This window comes from Giraffa tippelskirchi, chromosome 11 (assembly GCF_054371585.1).
Source record: "Giraffa tippelskirchi isolate mGirTip1 chromosome 11, T2T-mGirTip1v1.2.pri, whole genome shotgun sequence".
NCBI lineage: Eukaryota > Metazoa > Chordata > Mammalia > Artiodactyla > Giraffidae > Giraffa > Giraffa tippelskirchi.
The window spans coordinates 2,156,488-2,179,138 of NC_137285.1; the positions used below are offsets into that span (position 1 = coordinate 2,156,488).

At 45.9% G+C, this 22,651-nt stretch overlaps 1 protein-coding gene across 1 annotated transcript; it reads left to right on the forward strand.

The window, feature by feature from the left end:
• Nucleotides 1–10,766: 10,766 nt before the first annotated feature.
• Nucleotides 10,767–12,436, forward strand: LOC145526342 (zinc finger protein 280A-like; the record flags this gene model as incomplete). Its single annotated transcript, XM_081541782.1, is given in 2 exon segments — nt 10,767–11,817; nt 11,820–12,436. Coding segments are annotated over 2 exon segments (1,668 nt in total), but the record flags the coding sequence as incomplete, so codon positions are not given.
• Between the last annotated feature and the right edge of the window lie 10,215 nt (nt 12,437–22,651).

Sequence of the window (22,651 nt, forward strand, 5' to 3'; positions counted from 1 at the left end):
TAGAAGGTGCATCCTCAGGGCCTGGAACGAACTAAGTGTCCAGGAGTGAGCACCTCTGGAGGGAACCTTCTTCCAAGGGACCCTCGCTGCTAACCCCACCCAGGCCCTGGACTCGAGCATTTTCCCCAGTGGATCCAGCAGACGCAAAGCCTCCATCCCAGACCCTGGGCAGTGCCAAGATGGGTTCACTGTGCAGTCAGGCCCGGAGTCCTGGGGGATATTCACCAGCAGACCATCTGGTGCCTCTGGGACCCACCAGCCCGTGCCCACCTTCCCACTGCTCAGTTATATCTGACTGTTTGGGACCGCATGGACTGTAGCCTGCCAGACTTCTCTGCCCATGGAATTCTACAGGTGAGAATACTGCAGTGGGTGGCCGTTCCCTTTTCCAGGGGATCTTCCCAACCCAGGGATTGAACTCGGGTATCCTGCATTGCAGGCAGATTCTTTACCATCTGAGCCGCCAGGGAGGCCTCCAGTATCTAAGAGACAACCCAACGTCCCTGAACCCATTGTCTAAATGTGCTTTTATGCCACAAAGATCGCCACAGGCTTTATTTTGTTTTTACATTAATAAAAACTTACACACACAATTATTTATTCAAAGGCTGACGGAAATCCATTCCCAATCGTCAAAAAAAGTCACTTCCAATTTCAGTATTTCAGTTTTGAGTGTAACTTGGCATTTTTCTCCTTGCTGTGATTCATCTGTAACTTTTTTTTAAAACCTTAATCCTTAATTTTTACCTTAAGCCACATGGTAAAGATAAAATTTCCTCTAAATCCTGGTTCTCTGCCAACCTGGCAGCACTAAGGCTTTTAACTAATTCTCTGCCCATCAGAGCTCTTTGCTGAGACCAAGTCCTCTAAGATTCAGAGAAGATTTAGCAACTAAACAAAATAACAGCACCCTCTCAGAGTGGAGGGCTCCAACTATACCCCTGTTTGTGACTGAAGGAGCTGGGACCGGCATGGACCACCAAAATTTTGATCTAGGAATGTCCTGGAAATCAGCATCACCTCGATTTGGGCTTCCCTGATGACGCAGATGGTAAAGAATCCACCTGCAATGCAGGAGACTCAGACTTGGTCCCTGAATCGGGAAGATCCCCTGGAGAAGGGAGTGACTAGCCACTCCAGTATTCTTTCCTCGGGAATTCCATAGAGGAGGCTGTCAGGCTACAGTACATGGGGTCACAAAGAATCAGACGGGACTGACTTAAGACTTTCTTCACCTTCAGTGCTGTGGGTAAGCAGGTGGTGCAAATCGTCATTGATTGAGTTTTTTCAGTGTGTCGTGGTCCCTTATCTTTTGGTCCCTCTCTGTCCCACCCTTGCATTTAAGCTGTGAGACCATCCTTTTATGATTTCTTACTCAGGGCAGAGGCAGCAAGAAGCCAGATGCTCTGCACTGATGAGGTGAGGATGGAGGAGAGGGAAAGAGCCGGCTTAAAACTAAATGTTAAAAAAACTAATATCGTGGCATCTGGCCCCATTACTTCATGGCAAATAGAAGGGGAAAAGGTGGAAGTACTGACAGATTTCCTCTTCTTGGGCTGTACAATCACTGCAAAGTTTGCTTCTTGGCAGGAGAGCTATGACAAACCTAGACAGTGTGTTGAAAAACAGAGACATTACTCTGACAAAGGTCCCTATAGTCAAGGCTATGGTCTTTCCAGTGGTCACATACGGTTGTGAGAGCTGGACCATAAAGAAGGCAGAATGCCAAAGAATTGATGCCTTCGAATTGTGGTGCTGGTGAAGACTCCTGAAAGTCCCTTGGACAGCAAGGAGATCAAACCAGTCAATCTAAAGGGAGATCAACACTGAATACTTGTTAGAAGGACGGATGCTGAAGCTGAAGGTCCAGTAGTTTGGTCATCTGATGCGAACAGCCTGACTCATTGGAAAAGTCCCTGATGCTGGGAAAGTTTGAGGGCAGAAGCAGAAGAGGGCATCAGAGGATAAGATGGCTGGATGGCATCACCAATGCAATGGACATGAACTTGGGCAAACTTCAGGAGATGGTGAGGGACAGGGAGGTCTGGCGTGCTGCAGTCCATGGGGTTGCAGACATGACTGGGCAAATGAACAACAACAACAATCTATTGAGATAAAGCTGTCCCAGGGAGAGTAGAAGAGGAAAAGGCATGTGAGCACAATGGAAGTGCCAAGCTCTCCCCTAGAGACGGAGGAAGGGGGTAGAGGCTGGCCACCTGGATTAGCGCCCTCTTGAAAGGTGTGCCTCCTGGCCACACTGTAGAGTCCACTTCTCACACAGCTCTGGTCTGTAGGTAAGCATGTACCAGCCTGTGTCCTGAGGGCTTGACCTCTTCCTGGGTACCAAGTTTGAAGTTGGTGTGGGATGCCCAGTCTTGTTGGTGGACACTCAGGCTGACCACATATCACTCCACAGCCACAAGCCCCAGGGAGCTTCTTTCTTGACCATAGCAATGGACCTGGACTGGACCTGGCCTTGGGGTTGTCCATGGAAGGAAAGGTGGGAACAGGTCATGTCTGTCTGTCTTTTTTTGTTTCCTTTGTTGGCCAGCCAACGCAGCTTACAGGATCTTAGTTCCCCGACTAAGGATGGAATCCACGCCCTCAGCAGTGAAAGCACAGAGTCCTAACCACTCCAGGACTACCAGACAGTTCCCAGTAGGTCATTTCTTGAGCCTGGCAGACAGCCCAGACGTCTGACGTTGGCTGCTGAGAGGCAGCCTTCTATGGGTCAGGCTTCGATGAAGTCACCAAACATTCCTCTCTCCCTGACCTGTGGGAGCCCTGTGACCATGGCCCATATCATAGAAACTTCTGGAGGTAGAGAGAACTGAAGGATGACATACCCCCTCCCCACTCATATTCCTGGCTACAGACCCAAATGCCTTCCAATAAGTTTGTCTGCTCTCAACCCATCTACAGAAAGCATGCTTTCCTCCTTCCTGGAAACCTTCCCTGCAGAAGAGGTGGAACTCGTGTCCTCTGCTTCTCCCTAAGCTAACATGTGCAGGCTTTTCTATACATCTGGTGATAAGCTTTAGTGTGTTCTGCTGGACAGCTGTGGTTTGTTTTTCTTCCTTTTTTTTTTTTCTGGTTAAAACACATCCAGGATGGTTTGAGCACAGGCCTCACTCTGTTCTCAAGGTTCTGTCCCTCACTGTCTAGGAGAGAAGTAAAACATGTTGGGGCCAGAAGGAGAGCTGGGTGGGGACCTTTAGCAGCAGTGGTCGGCAAGAAAGGGTCCACAGGAGCAGGCCACGTCCTGGAAAATCTGGATGGATGGGCATTTGTTGATGGGCGGGAGTCGCCTGGGAGCTGAGGCATCACCTGCATACCCCCCGCCTGTTCTTGAGGTGAGCCCTCTCTAGGGACTCCTGATCTAAAGAACGTGTTAAAGTACTAAGGTGGCCACCAGAAATACCACAGACTTAACAGGAAATTATTTTCTCCCAGTTCTGGAGGCTGGAAGTCCAGGATCAAGGTGTTGACAGTGTGGTGCCTCTGGAAGTCTCTTTCCTTAATGTGCAGACAGCTGCATTCTCGTCTCCTCCTGTCCCTTTATAGCCAAGCATCCTTGAGGTCTTGTGTGTCCTAATTCCCTCTTTTTTTTTTTTTCTGGCCATGCTGCTTCGCTTCTGGGTCTTAGTTTCCAGACGACGGATTGAACTTGGGCCCTCGGCAGTGACGGCTCTGAGCCCTAACCACTGGCCTGCCGGGGAATTCCCCTCTCTCTTTTTACATAGAGAACCATCAGATTGGACTAGCGCCCACCCTAGTGACCTCGTTTTAACTTAATCACCTCGTTAAAGGTATTATCTCCAAATATAGTTACATTCCAAAGTGTTGGGGGTTAGGACTTCTACAGACAATTTTTAAAAAATTAATTTATTTGACTGCACCAGGTCTTAGCTGTGGCATGTGGGATCTTCGGTCTCCCTTGCAGCATGTGGGATCTAGTTCCTGACCAGGGATCGAAGCCCAGCCCCCTGTATTGGGAGTGCAGAGTCTTAGCCACTGGACCACCGTCAAATTCCCCTCACCAGATGGATTTTGCAGGACACAGTGAAGCCCAACACAGGGTTGATGGTAGGGTGATTCGCCTGGCTGCACATTTGCACCCTACCTGCTCCTTAGAAATATCTGAGACCTTTAATAACGTAGACTCCCTGGTCCCGTTCCTGGAGATACTGATTCTGTGGGTTTGGAGTAAGATCAGCAGAACCCACCAGAACGTCAGTACTTTTCGAAAGCTCTCTGGTGCTCACTGTGTAACGTGGATGCCTTAAGCAGCCTGGGCAACACCTGGAGCCTGTGAGAAACTCAGACTCTCAGGCTCCACCCACGACTGTTGGGCGAGAATGTGTTTTTGCACAAGACACGCAGGCAATTCCTTAGATTCACTGAGGGTTAAGAAGCACAGCTCAGGAGATTTGAAAGTGTGGCCCAAACGGAGAAGTTTGGATCCAGATCTCTGGGCTTTGCTTGTACCCCAATTCCTTCAATACGACGGAGATCCAGAAGCCCCTAGAGAAGGTGTGGGAGCCCTAGAATCTCTGAAGGGTGGTGGGGAAGATGAAGCTCCCAGCTCAAGCTACACCATCTGGTGGTTTATTGAGTCACCGATAACCTGCCCCTCCCCACTGTGTCACAGGAAGGAAAAACGAATTCCTGACCCTCAGCCCTCAGGCTCTCTTGAAGGAGTAGATTCTCGGGTATTGTAAACATGTTCTTATTGTTGTCTGGGCTTCCCTTGCGGCTCAGCTGGTAAAGAACCTGCCTGCAATGTGGAGGACCTGGGTTTGATCCCTGGGTTGGGACGATCCCCTGGAGAAGGGAAAGGCTACCCGCTCCAGTATTCTAGCCTGGAGGATTCCATGAACTGTGTGACTATACAGACTTGTGGTCACAAAGGGTCGGACACGCCTGAGTGAGTTTCACTTTCACTGTTGTGGTTTAGTTGCTAAGTTCTGTCCGACTTTTGTGACCCCATAGACTGTAGCCTGCCAGGCTCCTCTGTCCATGGGATTTCCCAGGCAAGAATACTAGAGTGGGTTGCCCTTTCTTCCTCCAGGGTATCTTTCCGACCCCGAGATTGAACCCAGGTCTCCTGCATTAACAGGTGGATTCTTTACCGCTGAGCCACCAGAGATCAATGTTTCCCAAAGTACTGGAGGATTTTACGCCCTGGGATACCCTTCACTTCAGAATCAAGTGAGGCAAACATTGACCTTTCAGATTCCCAGGCCCCCTCCTCTGGCATGTGAGTTTCTCAGGTGTGATATGCAGCCCTGGAATCTCTATGTTTAACAATGTCTCAGGTGATTCTGAGATTTGAGCAATCTTTAGAAGCATATGAAAGTGAACGGGTTAGTAGTCCACTTGTGTTCGACACTTTGCAAACCCATGGACTGTAGCCCCCCGGGGCTTCTCTGTCCATGGAATTCTCCAGGCAAGAATACTAGAGTGGATAGCCATTCCCTTCTCCATGACATCTTCCCGACCCAGGGATCAAACCCCAGTCTCCTGCACTGCAGGCAGATTCTTTACTGTCTGAGCCATCAGGAAAGCCTAGAAGCATAAATAAGTAGTCAAAATTTTCCTTCCTTTCCCCTAAGTTTTTGCAGACATTTTAAAATTGACATCCAAAATGTTTTTGTCGTAAGTGTAAACACTGCAAAGGATGTAGCTTTGGGCATACAATAAAAATAAACCCTTTAAGTAAATCAAGCTAGGAATTCCCTGGCAAACCAGTGGTTAGGGCTCAATGCTTTCACTCCGGTGACCTGGATTCAGTCCCTGGTCAGGAAACTAAGATCCTGCAGGAAGCCTCATGGTGTGTCCATAAATAAATAAAACTGTTAATATCAAGCTTTCAAATATATCCAGAAGAATGTAAATAGCATAGAGTTTTAAAAAATATTTACTTTTATTTACTTCTTTGGTTGCCTTGGGTCTTAGCTATGGCATGCAGGATCCTTCATTGTGGTGTGGTTCTACTGCCCTGTGGCATGTGGGATTTTAGTTCCCCAACCACGGATCAAACCCACGTCCCCTGCATTGGAAGGCAGATTCTCAATCACTGGACCACCAGGGAAGTCGCTAGCCTTGGGTTTTGATACTCATCAACACTGGAGAAGGACATGGCAACCCACTCCAGTATTCTCGCTTGGAGAATTCCATGGACAGAGGAGCCTGGCTGGCTATACAGTCCACGGGGTCACAGAGAGTCAGACACGACTGAGCGACTAGGCACAACACTCACCATCAACCGTTTTAAAAAAGTATAAAATGAGCCCTTTCTAATGGTCAGGTTTTTATTTTTTTTCCTGCTTCATTGAGATGTAATTGACATATATTGTGTAAATTTAAGGTGAGCACATGTTGATTTGATAAGAAAGGTATTTTTGATGTTATATCTGGTTACAGCACTTGAGATCACGTTCGTTAGAGAACTTCATTTTTGTTCTAATCAGTGACTCTGTTGCCTTATAAGGAATGGAAATACACATATTTCTTGTCTGAAACACTCCCTCCGCCTAAGAATCTGTGTGCAGAGGGCTGTAAAGGCAGTGGGAGGGAAAGCTTGAGATATAATCTAGGTGGTGCAAAGGGGAAGGAGAGAGAAGAGGGGGAGTGAGGGAGGAAGGGAGAAGGAGGGAGACCAGGGTATGACCTGACACCCCTGAAGTGGTTTAAGAAAGCGTGAGCCCCTGCCTAGAAAAAGCTCCTGGGGTTCAGCATGACGATCCACAGTGAGGACCCCAGGAATCCAGCAGGTGCTGAGTCTTCAAGTGCAGATCACTTGGGAGTAAGCTTGCCTCCTGCCCTCCTCACCCCACCCCTCCGCCCCCCATCACCGCCCCTGGAGGAGAACAGGGGTTTGCTCTTTACAGCTGGAGAATTTTCCGGCATTGAAGAGGACCCTTGCCTTCTTAGGTTCCTGGCCTCAGCCCGAGCTCTGCTGGAGTAGCTGTGTGGACCGCCTTCCCCTGCCCTTAAGCTATTGACCCCCAAATAACTAAAGATGCAGATAAACTGGAGATAAGGTGGTGGGCCTCTGGGTGCCAGAGAGGGAAGTGGGGACTCGCACCACACTGAGACCTGGAAAACAGCCCCTGGGTGGGGCCCTGAAGCCCCACCCACATTCTTTCCTCTCTCTAGCAATTTGGTAGAAAGGTTTCTAGTTGAAAGATCCTATGGGGAAAAACTGGTTCAGAAACCTGTTTGGAGCCTGGTTTGGATACTATTGATTGGATTATAATGGGCTTTTAAAAGGCTTGGAATCTCCTGATCCAGCCTCACTGACAAAAGGCTTTTGGAGAGCCAGGTAGGAGTTCCACGGACACAGGACACAGGAAGTGGTGCTGGTGATCTCGAGAGAAATCTCTCTTGGACATGGAGATGAAGACATTCCAGCTTCACCCTGCACTGGGGCGCAGACTGGGAAGTGTTGAGCTGCACTGAGTCAGCTGAGCTTCAGGAGCTGGTGAGCCATGGGGTTTGGAATGCTTCATTTTGTTCTCTGCAGCCATGAGTCTGCAAAATTTCTCTGTAAAAGGCTAGAGAGTAACCAGGCATTAAGGGCCATGAGGTCTCTGCCATAGCAGTGTGAAACAGCCTCGGGCAGCGGCAAATGATCACGGCTGTGTTCCAATAAAACTTTATTTGTGACAGGGAAATTTAGATATGACATAATTTTCACATGTCACAAAATATTCCTTTGTTTCCCCCCCAAAATAAAAAAAATGTAAAAATATTAAACATATTTTTAAAAGTTAGAAAAAACTAAAACATAAAAATCATTCTTAGTTTGCTGGTTGGGAGAAAAAAACAAACAGGAGGCAAGCTGATCTGCTGCCAATCCCTGTCTAAACCATTTGCCTATATAATGCAGCTAGCATCCCATTAGTGACTTGTGACATGAATTTAGTAGGCTGGATTCTGCTTATGAAAAATAGAAATTTTCATTAAATCTAAGGTGACATCAGCTGTAAGATACAGCATTATTCCTTTTTTTTTTTTTTTGGCCACGCCCTGTGGCATGTGGGATCATATGTCCCTGACCAGGGATTGACCCCATGCCTCTTGCAGTGGAAGCAAGGAGTCTTAAGTACTGGATCACCAGGGAAGTTCCACAGCATTATTTTTCATACCACTATAAAATTGTATATATATTTATATACATATGTATGTGTCGTGCGCTCAGTCGCTTCAGTCATGTTTGACTCTTTGCAACCCTATGGACTGTAGCCCACCAGGCTCCTCTGTCCATAGGATTCTTCAGGCAGGCATACTGGAGTGGACTGCCATGCCCTCCTGCAGGGGATCTTCCTGACCCAGAGTTGGAACCCGTGTCTCTTACGTCTTCTGCATTGGCAGGAAGGTTCTTTACCACCAGGGCCACCATATACACGTAGCCAAACAAACTATGATATGCTACTGATAAAATGTGATCTGGTATCAGAAATGGTCAAATGTAAACTTTAGAATGTTCCTTAATGTCAATGAAATGTGTTAATGGCATGGAAGCTATCAACAAATGTATTATATGGAGAGAAATTGTGTTACAGATCTTTTATTTCAATGACCACCACCACCCCTGTCAGCATCCAGATACATGCTGGCTGATTTTCTCCCTTGCACGACCGTTTTAAATCATTAAGATTTGGATTTCATTAAGTGCTTGGAGAAATCGCTTCTCTGCCTTTTGGCTAAGATCAAGTGTAAGTGCCTGGGGAGCCAGGAATTAGTGGTTCAAGCCTGTGGTACAGATAAATGATTGTATTAATAGCAGTTACTGTTTATTTATGCAGCAGACATGTAGCATTGACAGATGCCACATGTTGTTCCAGAAACAAGAATACAGCAACCCAATAGCTTTGGAGGTGAATATGGCATGTGAATTGGGGGAGGTTGTGATTTTTGACATCGTGGTTAGGGAAGCCTGGCAGAGAAACTGTGGACCAGAAGCAGGTCAGGAGCTGGGTTGCGGTGCTTGAGACAGCATCCAAGGCAGGGGGAGCGGCAGAAGCCGGGAGAAGGCACAGTCCTCCCTCCTCGGTATCCTTGGGAGATTGGATCCAGGAACCCTGCACCCGCAGATACCAAAATCCATGGATGCTCTGTCCCTTATATAAAATGGTGCAGTCTTTGCATATAACTTAAGGAGATGCTCCCGCATGCTTTAAATCATCTCCACATTCCTTAGAATACCTAATACAATGTCGGTGCTGTGTAAATAGTTTCAAGTACAGTGTAAATGCTATCATGAAGCAGGTTCAAGTTTTGCTATTAGAACTTTCTGGAATTTTTTTAAAAAAATTTTTGATCCGTGTATAGAGTCTGGTGCCTTCTGGACTCACAGAGTGGAGGGAGGGACGGGCACCCCAAGGGACAGCTGGGGGCTCTTTTGGACATTTTATGTTGGTCAGATCTGTAAGCAAATGGTGCCTACCAGCTCTCCTGTAGGAGCACTGGGGCCATCATGGGGAGACAAGGCAGAAGTGGGGGCTGGAGAAGTAAGTTTAAAACTGTCATGTCACTTAACTGGGTTTGAGATGTTTCCTTATGTATGAAATAAGGGTGTTAATAGTTATCTCAATGTTTCAGCAGATGATTAAATCAGGTACTAATTTTGTCTTTTGAAAGAAATATAATCGTTGCCACTTATCTGCAGAGAAAAAGTTCCAAGACCCCCAGTGGACATCTGTAAACTCACATAATATCAAACCCTATATACACAATGTTTTTTGTATACAAACATACCTGTGATGCAGTTTGTTTTATAAAAGCACAGTAAGAGATTGGCAATTAACTAATAATAACAGGAAAGTGAAAATGAAGTTGCTCAGTTGTGTCCGACTCTTTGGGACCTCATGGAGCCTACTATGCTCCTCCGTCCATGGGATTTCCCAGGCAAGAATTCTGGAGTGGTTAGTCATTTCCTTCTGCAGAGGATCTTCCCAACCCAGGGATCGAACCCGGGTCTCCCGAATTGTAGGCAGACACTTTACCATCTGAGCCACCAGGGACGGTGTAATAATAACAGAACAATTATAACAATATACTTTTATAAAAGTTTTGTGAATGTGGTCTCTCTGTAAAAACTATTACTGTACTAATTTAGTGATTTTTTTTTCTCCCTAACTAAGCACTTACTACGCTCTGTGGCCATAACTTTTGCAATTTGAGGTTTGACAGCAAAACTAACCCAGGTTTCTTTTCACTTCTTCACATTCACCACAGAGTTTAGCAACCTCAGTGTACAATTTTTTCTCTTTTTATATCAAATTGAGAACTTCGATCTTGTCACTTAAAGGTAGCACTTAATGGATTCTCTCTGGCATATCTAAATTGCCAGCATCACTCCACTTATGCTTTGGGGCCATTATTGAGTAAAATAAGGGTGACTTGGACACAAGCCCTGTGACGCCTCAACAGTCACTGTGGTAACCGAGCGACAAACGAGTGGGATGTGTAGGACTGAGGAGCGGTTCACATTCTGGGCAGCAGGAAGCAGGACGGTGCGAGATTCCAATCACACTCCTCGGAATGACATGCAATTTAAAACTCAAGAGTTATTTATTTCTGGAATTTTCCATTTAATATTTTCGGTGAACAACGGAGGGTTAACGGAAGCCACAGAGAGTGACAGCTGGGACCGGAGGGGATGACTCTGTCCTGTGGTTGCCTTTAGGTGGGAAAAACCACCAGAAGAAGGGGCCACTTGAAGCCGAAAGTGATGGGAAAACGGCCGTCTCTCCCCGTGTGAGGAAGCGCGAGCACAGCCACAACCCGAGAAACAGACCGGAGGGTCCGGATCCCGAGGTGAGGACGACGGCGATGCTGAGGGCGTCTTTGATGGAGTGGAGCACGTCAGCGAGGAGGCCGAAACCCTCTTTGTCAGAGTGATTTCAAGTTCAAAGCCAGTCATTTCTAACATTTGGAACAGAGTGACCGGGGACTCATCTTCAAAAAGAAAGAAGGGCCACGTGAGTCCAGATCCCACCTGCACGTTGCAACCTGCAAATCTCAGGACCCCAGCATCAGAGCCAGCGGCCGTCTCGCCAGCTTCTCAGTCTGAACGGGGAGGAAGAGACAGTCCTATTATTTTCGAGCCTTCGTCTAAACCTGATAATAAAACGAGCTCTCTGCAAGCCGAGCTTCACAATTCTTCAGAATTGCTCTCTCCTCGGCCTCACTGTCTATCTGGAGCTGTTCTCCCTTTAGGAGGCAAGGATGAAAGTCCTCTTAATTCAAAGCTATGTCCCACTTCAGGTGTAAATTTTAACAGTGGGAATCCCAAAAGACCTGAACTCAGCGATGAAATCCCAGGGGGACCTGCCTCCACCATGGCCCCTCCAGGAATCTGTCCTACAAAGAACACGATTACGACCTTGGAAGATCTCCCGACCTCACCGAGTCATGTTCACGGTGGGGCATCATGTTCATGGACTCACGCAAATGACCAGGCATGCTTCAGTCTTACGGATCCAGACAGAGCACGTAGTTTGGAAGGGCTGGAGAAAACAGACTTTTTGACTCTAGCAAGTCAGAACAAGACTGTTGATCCCATGAAAGGAAATCTGATCATCTTACTTAATGACTTTTACTATGGATAGCATACAAGAGATGGGCAGACAGGACAGAAGACTCACACAGCCTTTAAATGCCTCAGCTGCTTGAGAGTTCTAAAAAATGTCAAGTTTATGACCTATGTGAGGAAACATCTGGAGCTTGAGAGGCAGAGGGGTGAGAGCTGGGAAATCCACACCCCCTGCCAGCGCTGCCACCACCAATTTCCCACCCCGTTCCGGCTGCAGAAAGTGTCCACACTTCCTGGGAGCCCTCCGCGGTCTGTAAAATCTGTGAATCGGCCTTCGAAACAGATCACGTTCTCTTACAGCACAAGAAGGACAGTCACAAAGCTGGCGAAATGCCCTGTGTGTGCCACGTTTGCAATTACAGATCGTCAGCCTTTGCCGATGTAGAGGCGCATTTTAGAGCGTGGCACGGAAACACGAACAATTTGCTCTGTCTGTTTTGCCTCAAAATTTTCAAACTGGCGACGTTCTTCATAAATCACGCTTGGACGCACTGGAACAAGAGGGTCTTTCCGTGTTCCAAGTGCCGGCTACAGTGTTTGAGCCTGAAGGAGGAGACAGAGCACCAAGCCAAGAATCATCAGTCGTTCAAGAAGCCAGAGCGATTGCGAGGGCTGCCTCCTGAGACAGAGGTCATGATCCGAACTTCAGCTCGGCTGGGACTGACAGAGGCAGCATCCGTCACTGTGAGGAACACCGACGCCCAAGTGCCACCCGGAGAAACTACAAAGAGAATGACTACGAACACAAAATATTCCAGGCGTGTTGCAGCAAGGGATCTGGCTAAAAATTATGTTCTACCCACCTCCAGAAATGCAAAAATGCCCTATTGAGGCTCAGCCAGCTGTACGTAAAGTCCCTGTCTGGCTTTTGTTGTTGTTCAGTTGCTCGGTTGTGTCTGACTCCTTGTGACCCTATGGACTGCAGCACGCCAGGCTTCCCTGTCCATCCCCATCTCCTGGAGCTTGCTCAAACTCATTCCACTGGGTTGCTGATGCCATCCAACCATCTCGTCCTCTGTCACCCCTTCTCCTGCTGCCTTCAATAATTCCCAGCATCAGGGTTTTTTCCAATGAGTTGGCTCTTCCCATCAGGTGGCCAAAGTATTGGAGCTTCAGCCTCAGTTCTTCCACTGAATATTCAGAGTTGATTTCCCTTAGGATTGACTGGTTGGATCTCCTTGCAGTCTAAGGGACTCTCAAGAGTCTTCTCCATTCTCCAGCACCACAGTTCGAAAAGATCAATTCTGTAGTGCTCAGCCTTCTTTATGGTCCAGCTCTTACACATGTATCTGACTACTGGGAAAACCACAGCTTTGACTTTATGGATATTTGTTGGCAAAGTAACGTCTCTGCCTTTTAATATGCTGTCAATGTTTGTCACAGCTTTTCTTCCAAGGAGTGAGAGTCTTGTAATTTCATGGCCACAGTAACCGTCCACAGTTATTTTGGAGCCCAAGAAAATAAAGTCTGTCTTTACTGTAACTGAAATTGTACTTGCTTCATCTCTCTACCATCAGGTAGCTTTGAAGTCTCCATGCTCCTTCCTGGCCACCCTCTCCTCCCCAAAGTAACCACTTCTCTGACCTCTAGCACCAAGGATTCATTTTTCTTTGTTTTAAACATTAAATAAATAGAATCACACAATAGAGTTTCTGTTCACCTGGTTTTGGTTTTCTTTTAAATAAGTGAGATGCATTCTTATTGTATGTAGCTGTGGAACATTCTTTTTCATTGCTGGGTAGAATTCCCTTGGATGAATGGGCATAGTCTTATATGTCCATTTTACTGTGCCTGAAATTTGAGGCTCTTATGTTGCCTTTTTGAATAACCTTCCTATGAACCTGTGTGTGTCTTTCACAGTAATTTCTCGAGGGTAGCTGTATCTGTATGTCTAGATATGAGACTTTCTCATAATGCACGTGGTAGTGGATTAGTTGCTAGGTGGTATTTGACTCTTGCAACCCCATAGACTCTAGCTCACCAGGCTCCACTGTCCATGGGATTTCCCAGGCAAGAATACCACAATGGGTTGTCATTTCCTTCTCCAGGGGATTTTCCTGACCCAGGGTTCAAACCTGGGTCTCCTGCATTGCAGCAGATTTGTTACTGACTGACCCGTTCTAATGCGCAGGTACCGTCAAATGCTTTTTCAGAGTGATTGAAGCAATGTGTATGTCCGCTAACAGCATTGGCATTTCCATTTCTACCAAATGGTTGGCACTGTCAGTCTGCCTCATCATATAACTGAGCAGGGCCCTGCAGGGCTTGCCCATGGACAGGATCCCCCCCGCCCCCACCAATGTGCCCTGTCCCTTATTTGTAGAAAAGCTTTAGGTCCTAGACCTTCCATGAGTTTCCAAGAACAAATTTAATTAGAAGTGAAAAACTGCAGAAACAAGACAAAAATCAAGCAAGACAAACAATAATTTGTTGTTGTTCAGTCGTGTTCACTCTTTGCGCCCCCATGGACTGCAGCACGCCAGGCTTCTCTGTCCTTGACCATCTCCTGGAGCTTGCTCAAGCTCAGGTCCATTGAGTCTGTGATGCCATCCATCTGTGATGCCACCCAGCCATCTCATTCTCTGTCATCCCCTTCTCCTCCTGCCTTCAATCTTTCCCAGCATTAGGAATGCTCATGTATTCTAATGAGTTGGCTCTTCCCACAAGGCGGCCAAAGTATTGGAGCTTCACTTTCAGCATCAGTCCTTCCAGTGAATATTCAGAGCTGATTTCCTGTAGGAGTGACTGGCTTGATCTCCCTGCAGTCCAAGGGACTCTCAAGAGTTTTCTCCAGCATCACAGTTCAAAAGCATCAATTTGGTGCTCAGCTTTCTTTATGGTCCAACTCTTACATGTATACATGACTAGTGAAAGAACCATAGCTTTGACTACATGGACCTTTGTTGGCAAAGTAATGTCTGTGCTTTTTAATATGCTGTCTAGGTTTGTCACAGCTTTTCTTCCAAGGAGCAAGCATCTTTTAATTTCGTGGCTGCAGTCACCATCTGCAGTGATTTTGGAGCTCAAGAAAATAAAGTCTGTCACAGTTTCCATTGTTTCCCCATCTATTTGCCATGAAGTGATGAGACCTTTGACTGTGTGGACCACAACAAACTCTGGAAAATTCTTAAAGAGATGGGAATACCAGACCACCTGACCTGCCTCTTGAGAAACCTGTATGCAGGTCAGGAAGCAACAGTTAGAACTGGACATGGAACAACAGACTGGTTCCAAATAAGAAAAGGAGTACACCAAGGCTGTATATCGTCACCCTGCTTATTTAACTTATATGCAGAGTCCATCATGAGAAACGCTGGGCTGGAAGAAACACAAGCTGGAATCAAGATTGCCGGGAGAAATATCAATAACCTCAGATACGCAGATGACACCACCGTTATGGCAGAAAGTGAAGAAGAACTAAAGAGCCTCTTGATGAAAGTGAAAGAGGAGAGTGAAAAGTTGGCTTAAAGCTCAACATTCAGAAAACTAAGATCATGGCATCCAGTCCCATCACTTCATGGCAAATAGATGGGGAAACAATGGAAACAGTGACAGACTTTATTTTGGGGGGCTCCAAAATCACTGCAGATGGTGACTGCAGCCATGAAATTAAAAGATGCTGGCTCCTTGGAAGAAAAGTTATGACCTACCTAGAAAGCAGCATATTAAAAAGTAAAGACATTACTTTGTCAGCAAAGATCTGTCTAGTCAAAGCTATGGTTTTTCCAATAGTCATGTATGGATGTGAGAATTGGACTATAAAGAAAGCTAAGTGCCAAAGAATTGATGCTTTTGAACTGTGGTGTTGGAGAAGACTCTTGAGAGTCCCTTGGTCTGCAAGGAGATCCAACCAGTCCTTCCTAAAGGAAATCAGTCCTGAATATTCATTGGAAAGACTGATGCTGAAGCTGAAACTCCAATACTTTGGCCTCCTGCTGCAAAGAACTGACTCATTTGAAAAGACCCTGATGCTGAGAAAGATTGAAAGCTCAAGGAAAAGAGGACAACAGAGGATGAGATGGTTGGATGGCATCACTGACTCAATGGACATGAGTTTGAGTAAACTCTGGGAATTGGTGATAGACAGGGAGGCCTGGCATGCTGCAGTCCAAGGGGTTGCAAAGAGTTGGACACAACTGAGAGACTGAACTGAACTGAACTGTTAGGTAATTATTTTGGAAAATATTTTTTCATATGCTTATGGGCCACTTGAATATTATCCTCTGAGGTATTTATTCAAGTCTTGCTCCTTCTCTTAAAAACCAAACCAAACCAAACAAGACAAGTATAGACTGTCAACTGAGATGGACATAAGGGAACTGCTGGAATGCTGAAAATGTCCCATATCCTGACTGGGATGTTGATTTCATGGGTGTAAATATGTACAAAGGGTGGTGCTTCATTTATAGTTTTATTTAAGAAATTGTCTACCAAGGACATATTCCTTTCATGTTTTCTGTAACTTTATACTGTTTTAGGTCTGATCCATCTCAATTTTATTTTTTGAATTTGTGGTATGATTAATCAAGGTGAAACCATTCACCTCACGTTAGGATTTGAACCCATGTGTTGAGACTTGAACTCAGCCAACACCCATGATCTTTCAACTGAGATCACAGACTTAGTTTCAGGACCTAATGAAGCTCAGGTTCTTTATGTCTCGTCTCAGAAAGAATTCAGTGAGAGACAAAGTGATAGGTGAGAAGTAGATTTATTCAGAGGGAAACACACTCCATAGAAAGGGTGTGGGCCATCGCAGAGGGTGAGTGTAACCTTGAAATGTGGAGTGGTTAGCTTTTATGGGCTGGGTAACTTCATAGGCTAAGGAGTGGGAGGATTATTCTAAATATTTTGGGGAAGGGGCAGGGATTTCCAGGGGTTGGGCCATCACCCACTTTTTGGTCTTTGATGGTCTACCTCGGAACCGTCATGGTGCCTCTGGCTGTGTCACTTAGCTTGCTGATGTGTTACAATGAGCCTATACTGAGGATCAAATTCTAGTCAAGTTGATTTGGCTGCGTCTTGGACCCAGTTGGTTCTAATCACTTTATGTTGTGCCCTCGGGCTATGTCATTCTTTCAAAGCTTGTGCCCTGTCCCCTGCCCTCCCATTTCACTGGGACATAGAAAATGTCCATATTTTGGCCTCAATGGTGATTTCATGGATAAATGTATGTACTAAGTGTGGTTCTTCATTGAGTGTTCTATCTAAGAAATTGTCTTCCAGGGACATATTCCTTCCATGTTGTTTAGAAATTTTAATGTTTAGCTTTTCACGTTTAGGTCTGATCTATCTCAAATTTCTTTAAGTTTGTGGTATGACAGATGAAGGTATCAAAGTTAATTTTTTCATGAACTGAGAAAGTGTTAGTTGCTCAGTTGTGTCTGACTCTTTGTGACCCCATGGACTGTAGCCTGCCAGGCTCTTTTGTCCATGGAATTCTCCAGGCAAGAATACTGGAATGGGTAGCCATTCCCTTCTCCAAGGGATCTTCCCAACCCAGTGATTGAACCTGGGTTTCCCACATTGCAGGCAGATTCTTTACCATCTGAGCCACCAGGGGAGCCCCATATGTGTACTCAAATCCACTACCATTTGCTAAAAAGACCACTCTCCACTGTACTGCAGTGGAACATCTGTGTAAATCAGACAGACAACTGTATATGTATTTCTGGACTCCATTCCATTTTTCCAGTTCTCTAGTCTTATGCTAATGCCACAATTATGGCTCTTAATTATTGGGGCTCTGCCTAAGTTTGTGTGATAGTTAATGTTATTTGTTGACTTAATTGGACTAAGGGGAGCTCAGAGAGCTAGTAAAGCATTTCTAGATGTTTTATTAGAAGGGTCTATGAGGGTGTTTTCAGAAGAGGTTAGCATTTGAGTCAGTAGATTGAGTAAACAAGGTAAGTAAACCCTTGGCAATGTGGGTGGGCATTATCCAATCTCATCCCTAATCTGTTAAGAGCCCTCCGAGAACAGAGGGGAAAGAGGGAATGTCCATCTCTCCTTTGGACATCAGAGCTCCTGGTTCTTGGGTCCTCGGTTTGGATTGACATGTCACTGGCTTTCCTGGTTGTCCATTTTGCAGACAGCATATGGTGGGACTTGTTGTTCAGTCACCCAGTCGTGTCCGACTCTTTGCCCCATGACTGCAACACACTAGGCCTCCCTGTACCTCACTATCTCCTGGGGTTTTCCCAAGTTCATGTCCATTGCAGTGGTGATGTCATCCAGCCATCTCATCCTCTGACACCCTCTTCTCCTTCTGCCCTCAATCTTTCCCAGTGTCAAAGTCTTTTCCAATAAATCAGCTGTTCACATCAGGTAACCAAAAATAAATATTGGAGCTTTAGCATCAGTCTTTCCAATGAGTAGTCAGTGTTGATTTCCTTTAAGATTGACTGGTTTGATCTCCTTGCTGTCTAAGGGACTCTCAAGAGTCTTCTCCAGCACCACAATTTGAAGGCAATAAGTCTTTGGCACTCTTCCTTCTTTACAGTCCAGCTCTCACAACTGTACATGACTACTGGAAAGACCACAGACTTGACTATATGGACCTTTGTCAGCAACAAGATGTCTTTGCTTTTCAAGTAGGACTTAACATAAACCAATTCTCATAACGTCCTCAAGTATCTCTGTGGATCCTATTGGCTGTGTTTCTCTGAGGAACCCTGACTGATACAGCTATCTGGGCGTTTAAGTTCTCCTTATTGCAAAATTCATACTTAAATTGAAGAAAGTAGGGTAAACCATTAAACCATTCAGGTGTGACCTAAATCAAATCCCTTATGATTATAGAGTGGAAGTGACAAATAGATTCAAGGGAGTGGAGCTGATAGACAAAGTGCCTGAAGAACTATGGAGGAGGTTTGTAACACTGTATAGGAGGTGGTGATCAAAACCATTCCCAAGAAGAAGAAACGCAAAAAGGCAAAATGGTTGAGGAGGTCTTACAAATAGTTGAGAAAATAAGAGAAGAGAAAGGCCAAGGAGAAAAGGAAAGATATACCCATCTCAATGCAGAGTTCCAAAGAATAGCAAGGAGAGATAAGAAAGCCTTCCAAAGTGAACAAAACAAAGTAGAGGAAAACAATAGAATGAGAAAGCCTAGAGATATCTTGAAGAAAATTAGAGACATCAAGGGAACATTTCATGCAAAGGTGGGCACAATAAAGGATAGAAATGGTACAGACCTAACAGAAGCAGAAGATATTAAGAAGAGGTGGCAAGAATACACAGAAGAACTATACAAAAAAGCTCTTAATGACCCAGATAACCACGATCGTGTGGTCACTAAACTCAAGCCAGACATCTTGGAGTGTGAAGTCAAGTGGGCCTTAGGAAGCATCACTATGCACAAAGCTAGTGGAGGTGATGGAACTCCAGCTGAGCCATTTCAAATCCTAACAGATGATGCTGTTAAAGTGATGTACTCAATATGCCAGCAAATTTGGAAAACTCAACAGTGGCCACAGGACTGGAAAAGGTCAGTTTTCATTCTAATTCCAAAGAAGGGCAATGCCAAAGAATGTTCAAACTACTGCACAATAGCGCTCATTTCACATGCTAGCAAAGTGATTCTCAAAATCCTCCAATCTGTGCTTCAACTGTACGTGAACTGAGAACTCCCAGATGTTCAAGCTGGATTTAGCAAAGGCAGAGGAACCAGAGATCAAATTGCCAACATCCATTGGATCATAGAGAAAGCAAGAGAACTCCAGAAAAAACATCTGCTTCACTGACTACACTAAAACCCTTGACTGAGTGGACCCCAACAAACAGTGGAAAATTCTGAAAGAGATGGGAATAGGAGACCAACTTAACTTGCCTCCTGAGAAACCTGTATGCAGGACGAGAAGCAACAGTTAGAACTGGATACAATGGACTGGTTCAAAACTGGGAAAGAAGTATGTCAAGGCTGTATATTGTCACCCTGTTTTTTTTTTAGTGAGGGTGACATAATGGAAAATGCTGGGTTGGATGAATCACAAACTGGAATCAAGGTTCCTGGGAGAAATATCAACAACCTCAGATGTGCAGATGATACTGAGCGAGTCCTTTCCTAGGCAGGTTGATAAGAAGTCTAAGGGTCTCCAAGGAGAGAGGGTCTGGAATTCTCAAGGAGGAAGAAAGAACAGTTTTTCTTTTCTTTCTACATTCCTTAGGATTATATAACAATAATGTATCCCGCCTGAGGACAGTCTCTGGATTAAACTCTCTGGATTCTAATTCTGTTATCTTAAAATGTAAATTATGGGAGTAGGTCTGTCTTTACAAGGATTATAACAATAATGTATCCTGCCTGAAGGACAGTCTCTGGATTAAACCTGGCTAATCCTGTTACCTTAGAGTATATAACTTCACTGCTAACACAAGCAAGGGGGTACTCTTTCTGCCCCCTTCTGATGCCTATGTCAGAAGCATTCTCTATCCCTTTTATACTTTAATAAACTCTATTGCACAAAAGCTCTGAGCAATCAAGCCTCGTCTCTGGCCCTGGATTGAATTCTTCTCCTCCGGAGGCCGAGAATCCCGGCATCTTTTCGTGGGTTCAGCAACAACCTTTCATCTTGGGGGCTCGTCCGGGAGTCTTCAGGACAAGGTAAGGATGCTTGGAGCTCGAGTTCTTTGTTCTCCTAGAGAACACGTTTTCTGCTGTACTTTACTAACTCTATGGCGTGCTTGTGTGAATGAATGAAACGCCCTGCGCGAAGCAGAGAGGAGCCCTGCTCTGCGGTTCCGCGGTGACCTCATACGGCTCATGGCAGAAACCTGTCGGGGGTTTATACCTACCTGCCAATGCCAAGAGGCACCCAATGTCTCCTTTGGGGATCGACCAGAAATGGGCAAAGCGTGTGGACTGAACTCTCCTTTCTCGGTCAAACTTTTCGGTCTCTTTGACCATTTCGTAATTCCTTGGAAATTATAAGTACTAACCTAATCTATCGGATCATAGACTTTCAAGGGACTTGTGATCTATGCTGTTACTGTGTACTGTGACTTAGGTCCCAAGTTTGGATTGGTAGTCAGGAAGCGCCTAGCCTCATTAGGAATCGAAAGTTCAGAAGTTAGATGGAGCTCTAGCTATAAGAGCATCTCTGAGGTTAAAGGATATTCGGGTTGGAACTGCAATGGTTATTTCCTTTGGTAGCGCTGGCTCTTAGTGGACCAGAGGAGACTCTTATCCTGGTGTGGTGACACGTGGAAGGAACATCTCAGTGTTACGTTCGTATCGGTCTTATTGTGGTCGGGAATGTACTCAGGGTCGTGCACAGGCACTCGGGTGATGAATGTCTCCCCCAGCGGCCTTAGTCTGGGAGGCATTCTGGAAGGTTGCCCTGATTGCACCCCGGGTGGCATCAGAGGCAAGCAAGGTTTTAACGGTGAGGAGCTGGACGTCAGTCAGGGATGCCATCAGGTCTACCCCTGGTGCGTCCCCACCCCGTCTCGGTGGTAGAACCGGGAGGGATGAGTATGTCGCCTGCGTCGGTAAGGGACAGACTAAGTCCGACCAGGAAGGAAAAGCTTTGGTGTAAAGTCTGTCTACACCCCTATCTAGAGCAGGGAGGGACGCCTCCGGTACAAAGAGGGCGCTGGTCGCTTTTTTTCTCTCTTACAAATGGGAGCTAACAATTCCAGCCTCACTCCTTTGAACTGTATCCTGAAAAACTGGGATAGATTTGATCCCCAGGGCTTAAAGAAGACACACCTGGTCTTCCTATGTGATACTGCATAGCTGCGGTACCCACTGGAGGACGGCGAACGGTGGCCGGTTGGAGGGTCTCTTAAGTATAATACTGTTTTACAATTAGACCGGTTCTGTAGAAAACAAGGGAGATGGATAGAAGTAGCATATGTGTTGCCCTTTTTCTCTCTGCGAAATATGCCAGACTTGTGTCCTAAGGGTGTAGATTTGAGTGTGACTCCTTCAGCTCCCTCCTGTCCTCCTACTTTGCCCCCGTACCCGGGGCTCCCAACTGAACAAACTGAAAGCCGGAGAAACCCCCCAAGAAGGGCTGCCTTGGTCTCAGTGGAAACCCAAACTGAGATTCGAACTGCCCATGCAGAGGTCCAAACACTTCCTGTCTCAGTACGACCTCAGACTACTCTGGTTTCAGTAGAAGCTCAGACCATCGGAGTGAGAGATGAGAAGGAGGACAGGAGACAAGGAGAGAAAGTGGAGCGGGTTCCTCCACTTTCGATCCCTGGGATCACATGCGCAGAGCAGCCAGAGAGACTGAGGAACAGCCGCACAAGCTGTTGCCTCTTCATGAAGCACCCACCGGGAGAAATAATCAGTCTATGCGAGTTAATAAGCCTTTTTCTTATCAAGAAATACAAAGAATTAAGGAGGACCTGGGAGACTATTTAGAGGACCCAGAAAAATAAATTAGAGCTTTTAGAAGATGTTACTCTGCTTTATGACCTTACTTGGAAGGATGTGATGTATATCTTGGGACAAACGCTGACTCCCGACTCAAAGAGTCGAGTTTTGGGGAAAGCGGTTGCTTACGGAGATGAATGGCTTGGTAATGAATCAGTAGGGAAGAGGGAGGACGAGATAGCCGCCCTCCCCACTGGGAATCAGGCGGTGCCAACTATAGAACCAGATTGGGACTACAGCACAGCTAAAGGAAGATGGGATCAGAGTCATTTTGTCAGATGTATTCTTGAAGGACTCAGGCAGGCATGTGCTAAGCCTTTAAACTATGGCAAATTGGCAAGCATAGAACAGGAGGAGAAGGAAGCTCCTGGTAAATTCCTAGATAGACTGAGAGAAGCCCTTTGCAGATTCACTGAGATTGATCCCGAAAGTGAGGAGGGAAAAGTGATCTTAAAAGATAGATTTCTCACTCAGTCGGCTCCAGATATCCGCCGTAAGCTATTAAAACGGGCGTATGGACCTAACCAGTCTTTAGATAACTTGCTACAACTGGCTCAGAGAGTCTATTATGGTAGGGAATATGAGGAAAAGAAAGGCAGAAAAAAACAAAGGAACAGGCGGAAGCCTTCGCAATGGCTGTAAGAATTGTTCTTAAACAG